Source organism: Delphinus delphis, chromosome 16 (genome assembly GCF_949987515.2).
Source record: "Delphinus delphis chromosome 16, mDelDel1.2, whole genome shotgun sequence".
Lineage (NCBI taxonomy): Eukaryota > Metazoa > Chordata > Mammalia > Artiodactyla > Delphinidae > Delphinus > Delphinus delphis.
The window spans coordinates 34,840,848-34,851,911 of record NC_082698.1 but is presented as its reverse complement, the minus strand read 5'-3'; the positions used below and the strand labels follow the sequence as shown (position 1 = coordinate 34,851,911).

Genomic DNA, 11,064 nt, shown 5'->3' with positions numbered 1-11,064 from the left:
GCTTCTCTTGTTGTGGAGCACAGGATTTAGGCGCGCGGGGTTCAGTAGTTTTGGAGCACAGTCTCAGTAGTTGTGGCTCGCAGGCTCTAGAACGCAGGCTCAGTAGTTGTTGCGCCCGGGGTTAGCTGCTCCGCGGCATGTGGGATCTTCCCAGACCAGGGTTCGAACCCGTGACCCCTGCATTGGCAGGCGGATTCTTAACCACTGTGCCACCAGGGAAGCCCCCCACATACTTTAAATCATCTCTAGATTACTTATAATTCCTAATACAATGTAAATGCTATACAAATGGTGGCAAATTCAAGTTTTGCTTTATGGAACTTCTGGAATTTTTTTTCTAATATTTTCGATCGGTGGAGGCAGAGCCTGTGGGTGTGGAGGGCTGATTGTGCTATTTTCCCTACTATTTGTTCTATTAACCTAGCTTCGCAGTATAGACTATCTTGAACTGTAAAGTCTTCCGTTTATAAAATAACATTTCAGTTGTTGCTGTATCAAAAGATCAGCACACTCACCTGCTAAAAGTAGGAAATAACTGTATGTTCCTCCCTATAGAATGAGTATTTCAGAGGTCTAAGAAGGAAAGAAAATTCTGAAAAAGAATTCAAGAAAAATAGAAAGGAGAATGCTTCAAAGTAATGTGTCCACATCATTTCCCTCCAAGGCTAATTAGCAATGAAATACTTTTTGCCGACTATATGGCACTTCAAACCTTTTCCTAACTAACATTTAAATAGGTGATGACAGCAACTGTAGTAAAACTAGAAAGCCTTTCTACAAATGAACGTCATAATTTACAATTTAGAAGGTAATCTGGAATACTAATTATTATATTCATTACATGGTTTGCTTCAGATCTGCTTGTTACAAAGTCTGGGTTTGAAAAACATGCAACCTCATTTCTCGATGCACTGTAACTAGTACTTAGTTATGCTAATAACTCTGAATTATGTAAAATAATAGATAACCCAAACATCGTCTCAAACATGTTTCAGAGATATTTTTGGTTATTTGGATCTCGGTATCCTTGATCTGAAAATTCACTCAATCTCAAGTAAAATAACAAAGCCGCAACCGAAAAATCTGAAGATGTGAACGTCAAGAAATTCCCTACTTTTAATAGGCGATGCAGCGCATTCTTGCTCTCTCCCTTCCCTTAAATCAGCAGGTGTCTCCGCAGCTCCAGCAGACTGAGAAAAGCAAAAGGAGGGGCGGAAAGGAAAGGAAATGTCTATGTGGCTTCATCGTGGGGGTGGGGATGGAGGCGGGGCTGGGGGTGGTTTAGTATCATGATTAAAAGCTTTCCTCCTCGGTTTTAAAGTTCGTTCCCATATTAATGATGACATTAATGCGGCAGAGCTTGGGTCTGTCCATCTGTAACTTATAAAAGGAAGGGATCGGAGGCAGCAAAGGGATGCAGGGAGAGAGCGAGATGTAGGCGCGTGGGGACGGGAAGGGAGAGGCGGATTTGGCAGTCCAAGTGGGGACGAGAGGAACAGGAATGGAAAGTGTGGCCTGGCCGTCCCACCCTGCGGTGCGGAAGGTGGGGCCCACGACGTCTCACTTCCCTTCCCCCCACCCTAGGCTTTTCCTTTGTAGGTAGGGGATCTCTGGGCATCTAGAAAGGGTCGGTCGACTAAAAAAGGATGCGCAGGCTCGAGACCTCTCTCCTGGGGCAAGCGGGCGTGTGGGCGGGCAGGGGTGGCAGGGACAAGCATTGGCCCCAAGGCGACGGCTTTGCGGGCGCTGGGGAGGAAAAGGCCACCAGCCTAGATCCCGCGGGTCTACGCGCCCCAAGTCAGGGCCGTCCGCGCAGAGGAGGCTGCCGCGCTCGCCCCGCCCCACAGGCGCCACTCGGGAACGCTCTATCCCTGCGCGACCCTTTGCAGGCCTCGCCTTGTCCCCCCCAGTCCCGAGCCTCTAGTCTGAACCCCCTCCTTGCCATCTGGGGCGACAGTCCGCAAACAACATGGCGGCGCGGCGGCGGCGGCGCCGCCTCGTCTCCTGGCCCCAGGGGTTAGCAAGGGCGGCCGGGGCCAGCGTCCAGGACGCGCGACCCGCGAGCCCAGCAGGGGGCGGGGCGGGGGCGATTGAGGAGAGCAGCAGGCGGGAGCGGCTGGCGGGTGGAGCGAGCGGGGGCGGGGGCGGGGCATCCGGGCGCGCGCGCGGTGCGGGTGCGCGGCGGGTGCGCGGGCGCGGGCGCGGGCGCGGGCGGGGGCGGAGCGGCGGCTGAGGTTGGACGCGACGGCGCAGAGCCCTCTCGCGGCCGCGGCGGCAGCAGCGCCAGCCCCAGCAGCAGCCCGGCCGCCGCTGCCGCCGCCGCCTAGCGCTCCCGCTGCTCAGCTTGACATGAGTGAGGTGGATCGGGTGCCCTCGCCCGCCGCGCCGCCGGCTGTGGCGGCGACTGCGCCCGAGGAGAAGAAAGGGAAGGAACCGGAGCGCGAGAAGCTGCCGCCCATCGTGTCGGCTGGCGCCGGTGCGACTGCGGTAGGTGCCGGGCGGGGGCCGCGGGGCGCCCCGACGGCAGGTCGGGACGGGGGGAGAGGGGTGCCCGGGGACCCGCGTATCCTCCGGGGAGCCCCGGACCCGCCCGGGGAGAAGCGCTCAGGCTCCCCTTTCTCGGGCCGAAATCAAAGAGTTGTGCCTCGTGGGCAGCAGTGATCACTTCGCGATCTGCACCTTCCACCCTCGGGAAATGTCGGGGTGGCCGGATACGCTGGCTGTTTTCGGTTATTTTCTGGCTTGGGGGGTTCCCACTTTCTCTAAGGAAATGACCAGCATCTTGGAGTCGGCATCATCTGTTGGATAAAGATAAGGTGTCAGGCAGGCGGGAGTGGGTTTTCCGCTGAGCTATCTGCCTGTCTTGGGAGAGCGAATATTTTCCCCTTTTCCTCGCTTTTCTTTCCGTTCCCCCTTCAGATTGAACAGTCTGCGGCGAGTTTCCACCTAATTGTGACCTTTCCGTTACTGTCAGCCTCGATGGTGGTTTTATTTTTCATATGATACAGGCGTGTGACGTAAGGTGGGGAAGCTTTTTTAACCTTTTATTTAAACTCAAGTGATCTAAGCTTCACGGGGATGATTTCCCAGATGGATTTTTTTAAGGATTATTTGGAGAGCGCTCTCAGGCTTCAAACTACATATTGCCAGATGATGTAATGGGACAGCCCCTCTTCCCCGTTTCTACTGGTGGTTTTGACTGTTTACTTTGGAGCACACACACAAAATTAACCTCTGATTTTTGAGATTTTTATTTGACATCATATTTAAATACTTCTTGAAACTTTAGTACATTTAAAGCGCATGACTTGTCATGCAGCCGTGCATGACAAAATGGTAAAAGTTTAGACACCATGGTACATTTTGTTTATTCCTGCTTGCAATTCATTTCTTAAAACCTCCCTCTTAAATGACTAAGAACTTACTAAAATAGCTCACTCTAATTTAAAGTATTATAGGAATAATGTTTTGATTTGGTAGGTTTTTCGAAAATGTCTAAGGACTGTGAACTGGAAATTGTTAGAACAAGCTCTTTACGTTAAATGAGCACAGCAGAGTGTAGACAGTGATAAAATGACACTTTAAAAAATTAGTACAGTTGATTGATAAGTTGGAGTTGCGGGTAGAAATTACCTTGGGAAATGCTTTGAAGGAATTTGTCACCCAACTGCTTGTAGACCCAGTTCTTGCTGTTGGTTTCCTGGGCTTTCCGAGCTTATCTGGGAAGTTCTTAACTGGCAAATAGGCAGTGTTTCAACAGTTCATTTCTAAGTCAGTTTAAAACAGTGAATGCATACATGCTTATAGGAACAGTTATGTGAATGAATTTAGGTCCTCAAGTAAGCACGCTCCCCCAAACTTATTCATTTCTGTGTAATTGAAAAACTGAAGGCTTGAAATAAAAACTTGGAGAAATTGATACAGTGTGGATACAGGTCTACAGACTGTTACCTGAAACCTTGGGGCTTTGAAATTCAGAGTTCTTCGGATTTTAGAAAGGTAATTCAGTACATATATTATGTATAATATCCACAGTGGGGTCCTGGCCATTTCCCCATAATCGAGCATATTAACAGCTCTGCAGTGAAATGTATGTGTTGTTCACACCAAATGAGGTAAGGTCTATAAGTAGCTTCCTGTCAGTTCAGCTCAGGTTGGATTGTCGGAGAGTTCAGATCAGGTACATGTTTTATCACCAAATAAGCTCTTTCAGTTTGAAGAGCTCAGAGGATTTTGGAAGTGTAATAAAGGAATATGGACTTGTACTACTAGACAAACAGAAGAATAGAGTGCAAGAAGTTTTTTAAGATCTTGAATAAAACCTTGAAAAGACAGGTTAAATCAGAAGAGGATACGAATGAATAGCAACACTTGAGATTTCTGAAGGCAGTTTCTGGTGCCTTACAAGCAGGGTTGGTAGCATTGTTTTTTTGTTTTTTTAAGTGACAGAGATTTATCATTAGCACTGATGTTCTGAGTCACATCAGGAGAGAAAAGGACTTAGGTTTTGCAGCAAGAGTTAGGAGAGCAAGGGAGAGATGAGCAACTTATCGATGATGATATGTGGTATGTATTTGTCAGAGATTTCTAGAGCTGGAATTCTGAGCTATAGCAATGTAAAGCCTTAGTCAAGAAAATCTGTGCTTGGTCCTCCAGAGGGCGAGAAAAGCAGGGAGCTGGCACAATGTCCGAATTCATCTGTAGGTGGAGAATGCCTTGGTGTGGGGGGCAGGGAAAGACAGCTTGTGGCCTGCTTGGTTGTTTGCCAGCCTCCATGTGGATCAAATAGAGCTTCTGGAGGTTTGCTTAGGAACCTGATTGCCATCAATAACTTATCTCTTTGAACCATTTTAGTGATTCTTCCTTTTTGCCCCAGGTTAACAGCTCTTTCTATGTAGTTTGAGTTTATGACTCAATTACTGTAGCCCTACAGTACTAGCTTTTTCCAATAATCATTGTATCACATTTCTGTGAGAGTTTGGAAATAGTTTAGAGTGACGGTTCCCTGAAATAAGTAGAAGGTCAGGTTATGATGACCCCAATTAAGCTTAAAGAGTTGGGATTGTATCCCAAAATTTTTTAAAAAGGTGCAGGGGTGGGATTGAGGGTGCAGGAAAGAACAGTCCTAACATGATTGATCCTAAGACTGCCTAAGTGTGCAGGAAGTCCATTCTAGCCAGCAAGTGCCTAACACGGTGGTCTCAAACCTGGCCAACATTGCCCAGGCCCAAATGCAGGCCAGTTAAATCAATTTCTGGGAGTGGGGCTCAGGCATCTTCTTTTTTTAAATTCTCAGGTGTAGCTAAGATTGAAAATTGACGCTCTGTGTAGTGAATTAAAAGCTCCTTGGAGTCTGTATTTTAAGTGCACTGCCCCGAGTCTGCTTAGTTAATGGAGCAGCATTTGAAATGGAGTAGGGAAAGGTATGGATTAAGTGAATGAGGCACAGCAGAAATCAGATTTAGTGGGGAGTTGAGAGAAATGGCAGCAAAGGTGGTTCTAGTTAGAGATGCTCACAGGTCCAAGATAGAGCCCCCAGAGGCCTCTCAGTGTTCGGGGTTGGCCTTGCTGCTGTGGAGAGGTGATGTAGGCCTACAGAGCTAAGGGGAATAAGGAATATGAAGGGCTAACGATGTGAATATTTACTGAAGTTAACAGATTAGAGTGGAGAAGAATATTATAAAGTAGTTGCTGCTGTAATACAGAAGTTAGAAAAAAATTGGTGAATGGGGAAGAAGAAAAGGGTCAAAGGAGGAGCAGATAATAGTGATGAGTGAGGATGAGTTTGTCTACTTCATCATTTAAGTCAGGTGAGAAGAGAAAGGGAGATTCTCCATGGCATAGGGTTCAAGAAAGAGCTAGACTTTACTTAGGTCAGAGAGGTGAAAGGAAACGGAGGAAATCATTTTAGGGTGGTAAAGGGAAGTTTGCCCACAATGAAGGTCAGGAGACTTGTCAAGCAGGGGGAAGGTGAGAGCAAAGCTTAAGGTATGTGGAGAGGATTTGGTAGGAAGTCGGTAACAAGAGTGAGAAGTTTGTACATGTTGTGTCAGGAGTGTTTAAAGGGGCTTGATGGAACCTCTGGGCCAAAAAGTAACTACCAATTATTGAACATCTATTATGTTGAGCTTTGGGCTAGATGCTACAGAAAACACAAAGTTTAAAAAAAAAAAAGATTCCTGCCTCAGGGTAGGCAGGGCTGACACATGAAAACACAGCAAAGCAAAGCAATGTGTAAAAGCCACCATGTGCCATAGAAACAATTTGCTCTGTAGGAGATCAGAGAAAGGATATCAGTGGGTGCAGAACTGTAAAGAAAGGGCTTAAAGTAAAGGTAATTATTTAGGCTGGCTGGCCATTGAAGGATGATAGGATTTGGATGGGCAAAAGCAAGTGGGAAAAGTAATCCAGTGGGGAAAACAATGTGAATGAGGCTTAAAGGGAAGAATTAGGGAGTAATAAAGTAAGCCCAATGGGAGCATGCTGGCAACTTGTGGGAGGTAAGTGAGATTGCATGGGGGCTGGACCAAATCAGCAGGTGGGGAAGTTGGGACTTTTTTTTTCCTGTTCTTAGCAAGAAACCATTGGAGTTTCTTAAATAGAGGAACAACATAATGAAATTAGTGGTAGTAATTAGAGGTAGTTAGACTGGAGGAGGAAGGAGAAAGAGGGCAAGGAAGGAGCTCTGCAGTTCATACTGGAGATCATGGGGCATCCGCTAGAGTTGTGGCCATGTGATAAGGTATAAGGGATGGAAGAATCCACACGAAGTGGAATCTAGTGGAACCTAGATAACAGGGATGAAAGAGAAGGAAGATTAATAAAGAAAAAGGATTCTAAAGTTTGCAGATGAGTTCTCTCAGAGAAAAACATTTACGTAAAAAGGCAATCCAGCCAACAGCATTCCAAATAAACGTGTATGTGTGAACTTCGATAAAACTTGCCCATCTAGGTGTTTGGAACAAACTTATTTTTGGAAAATTTTGTACCCTTTTCAAACGAGATGAGATGGGAAAGAATGAAGGCTATGGTGGTAAAAGTGTCTTAAGCAATTTAATAAACCACAGATATTACAAAAATGCATCATTTATGCATATGTGTAATACATATAAATAATACAAGTGATTGCCACCGTTTACTTCAGTACCTACTCTGTGCCAGGCATTTTCCATGTATCTTTCATCTAGTCAGTTAGTGCAACCAAAGCCAATCACCTAACTGCTGTGACCATGAGGAAGATACTGTTCCCACTTAACAGACAGGAATCTGAGAGTCAGGTTATGTGTAGTATACCTTGCCAGAGGGTAAAATGACTAGTAAGGGGCAGAGCTCGGTTTCAACTGAGACTTTTCTGGCTCAAAAAAATGCCATGCTCTTTGCCTTATTCCATGTACTCTGTATCTGTGGTCAGAGACCATGGGGTTCAAAGAACCCGTACCTATAGCAGTATTTCCTAGTTTAGAAGAAAGGATGTGGCCCGGGGACAAATTTGTTCAAAACTTTGTTCCTAGAGATAGAACTGTTACGGGAGAGAAATATGTATTCTAGAATATCTGATAATATCAGTTTTAATTATGGTATGAATGTATCATTAAATTCTATGTAAAGTAAAGCAATCTCATTAAAGAAGAGTGACCAGAGATTCATAAGACACAAAAAGGGAAGGCTGTCGCTACATAAATACATAACCAAGGTGTGTCTAATTTTGAGTGGGTTATAAAGTCGTCTGCCAACTGTTTTTTTAATTGCAAAGCCATATTGTAGTTGCTACTTATCCTCCCATTCAAAATTAACTCAGGATGTTAGGACATGAATAATTTGACTATATTTACAGTTGAAGAAAAATGGTCATTATAAGTTACAAACCAGGGGCTTCCCTGGTGGTGCAGTGGTTGAGAATATGCCTGCCAATGCAGGAGACACGGGTTTGAGCCCTGGTCTGGGAAAATCCCACATGCCGCGGAGCATCTAGGCCCGTGTGCCACAACTACTGAGCCTGCGCGTCTGGAGCTTGTGTTCCGCAACGAGAGGCCGCGACAGTGAGAGGCCTGCGCACCGCGATGAAGAGTGGCCCCCGCTCGCTGCAACTAGAAAAAGCCCTCGCACAGAAACGAAGACCCAACACAGCCAAAAATAAATAAATAAATAAATAAATTTAAAAAAAAGAGAATCTGCCTGCCAATGCAGGGGATACAGGTTTGAGCCCTGGTCTGGGAAGATCCCACATGCTGTGGAGCCACTAAGCCCGTGCACCACAACTACTGAGCCTGCGCTCTAGAGCCCGCGAGCCACAACTAGTGAGCCCGCGAGCCACAACTACTGAAGCCCGTGCGCCTAGAGCCCGTGCTTCTCAACAAGAGAAGCCACCGTAATAAGAAGCCCACGCACAGCAATGAAGACCCAACACAGCCAAAAATAAATAAATAAATTTATTTATTTAAAAAAACCCATAACTTATGAACCAGAGAACCTCTAGAAGTGTCCAGTATGATACTGCCTTGCTATTTGTAGCTCCCTTTCTATAAAATGGGGAAAATAGTAATAGAACTTACCTCACAGGGTAGATAAGAAGACTAACTTAGTTAATACACATAAAGTATTTAAGAAAGAGCCTTGACAAAGTAAGCATTCACATAAGCCAGCCAGCCCTTTCCCATCCTGTCCTGTGGCTTCAGTACTTTCCTTTACAAGCTTTCTTGGTTTTTTTTTTTTTTTTGGCTGCGACTTGCACGCATCTTGCGGGATCTTGGTTCCCTGACTAGGGGTCAGACCCGGGCCACAGCAGTGAAAGCCCCGAATCCTAACCACTAAGCCACTAGGGAACTGCTTTACAACCTTCTATATCAAGCCTCAAGCTCTACAGATACCACCTTTATCAACCTACCTGCACCACCCCCCCTACACACACACACACACACACACACACACACACACGGGCCCTCTCTGAATTAAGGGATGTCACGCGCTCTCTGAACTCTTCAGGGCTGGGGTATGGTACATATGAATTTTTCTGAAAGGGAAAAGCAATGGCTTCAGAAAGGGGTACTGCTCACTGTTCCAGTGTAGCAGCTTAGTCTGGCATAGTGTACGGAAATTAACTTGCTTATATTTACTTGAATTGAGGAAGAGAGAGTAGCGAAAGATCAACAGAAGATGAATGAAGAAGGAGGTGGAGCTGAGAAAGCTCTGGAAAGTTTGGATTTTTCTACTTTTTCTCCTGTGATAAGGATCCCTTCTTGCACTATAAAAATGTTAAGACTGCTAAGCCTTATATGAATAACTAGTTGTTCTTAAGTTGATATTTATAACTTGGTGACAGTTTAGTAAGCAGTCAAAAAACATTTTGCAGGGAATAATTATAATAAATGTCTGTGCCTTTTAAAAATAGAAACTATTAAAATTTTACTAATTCACCTTAATTGAAAGGTCATTGTGAAGTTTGAACCTAGTCATTAAAGAAAGCTGTGTTTCAAATTAACTTGGTTTTGATCCAGACATTTTTATTAAAGAACAGTAAATTGGTTGAGAATTGTGACTACCTCAAATCACACATTTTAAAAGTAGTATTTTATCCTATAAGGGTAACCTGTTGATGCAATTTCCTTTTTTCCCATCTTGTGAAATAAGTGAATAAAATCACCCAAGCCAGTTTGCCTTTCTGATAAGCAAACACTGAAATTTCTGAGCATCAGGACTAACATTTCCTTTGTATTAAGTAGAGTTAGTTTTCAGTTATCTATAAGGTCAATCGCATTGTGATTTTTTTTTTGAGTGTTAAAGTTTTGTTTCAGAATCCACATCCTTCCTAGTCTCCTTTGAAAGATGTGGTTTACATCACTTAAAGAAAGCAATTTCACTTGGGCCGGTGCTATTTAGTTGGGGAGGGAGATTCTTCACACCTTGAAAGTAGCCAACTTTTCACATCTTAGTAGAAGGTTATAGAGCACTGATTTTATAACCTAGTATCCTAATAAGGAACTGTGAAAAAACATACAAAAAAGAAGAACAAAATACCTTTACCCAGGAACAGGGCCTAAAATAGTCTCCTTTGTAGACTCTAAATACGGTTAAGGCCTCTCATCTGGTGTGGCCCTAACTGGTAGTTTAGGTCAGTTTATTTTAAAAGTTGGTAAAGCAAAGTATATTCAGTGCTTTTTATTTTAACTTAAAACATATAAATGTACATTTGTTCACCAATCTTTTGACATAGTAACATTTGCTTAGTATCTCAGGAAGCCACTCAAGTCTTTTGTAAAGTAGTTTTTCTATGCACCATAGGTATTCCCTGGACTCATTGAGACTGAAGGATCCCTGCTTTATATTAAGAGCACTTAATGTATTGCTGAACTATTCATCTTTGGGTTTGAAAAATAAATTTCATTGAGGTGTGACCAAAGTGTACAGATTGCCATTGTCCCTATATACATATCTGAAATGACCAAAGCAAGAAACTCAGTTTTTATTACTTCAGATATCTTTGATTCTTCGTCTATATTTTATACCGTATTTAAATTTGCTACCTGTCCAGCAAATCTTTTCTTCCAGAATGATGCAGGGAAATGATGAAATCATAATAATAATTCTGTCCTAATTCCTAAGATTGTATGTTGGATTGGATCTAGTTTAGGAAAGTATTCTTTCATCTATATCAGCTCTGTCCAATAGAAATAGAATGTGAACCACATACATAATTTAAAGTTTTCTAATAGCCACATTAAAAAGAATAAAAATAAAGACGTAAAATAAATTTTAATAATGTATTTTATTTAATACAGTATATCAAGAAATTTACCATTTCAACATTTAATCAATATAGACGTTTAATGAGATATTTTATCTCTTCTTCATACTAAGCCTTTGAACACTGTGTATTTTACACTTACTAGCACATTTCAAGCGCTCAGTAGCAAATGGTTATATTAGTGCAGATTTAAATGTTGTCTTCTTGTTCTCCCAAGATTTCTTAGATTCATTCTTCGTTCTAATTACTGTTTATTCCTACTGCAGCAGTCCTCAACATGTGGTCCTCAACATCCTTTTAGATGTCCATGAGGTCAAAACTAC

The 11,064-nt window shown here is 43.7% G+C and overlaps 1 protein-coding gene across 3 annotated transcripts in view; it reads left to right on the top strand.

Moving 5' to 3' along the window:
• Positions 1 to 2,283: 2,283 nt before the first annotated feature.
• The window catches only part of HECTD2 (HECT domain E3 ubiquitin protein ligase 2), a 77,220-nt gene continuing 68,439 nt past the window's right edge, over positions 2,284 to 11,064 (top strand). For all 3 annotated transcript variants that reach the window (XM_060034484.1, XM_060034485.1, XM_060034486.1), the window contains exon 1: positions 2,284 to 2,487. In XM_060034484.1, the coding sequence (XP_059890467.1) occupies positions 2,350 to 2,487 (138 nt within the window). In that variant the 5' untranslated portion in view covers positions 2,284 to 2,349. The remainder of the gene's footprint in view (positions 2,488 to 11,064) is intronic.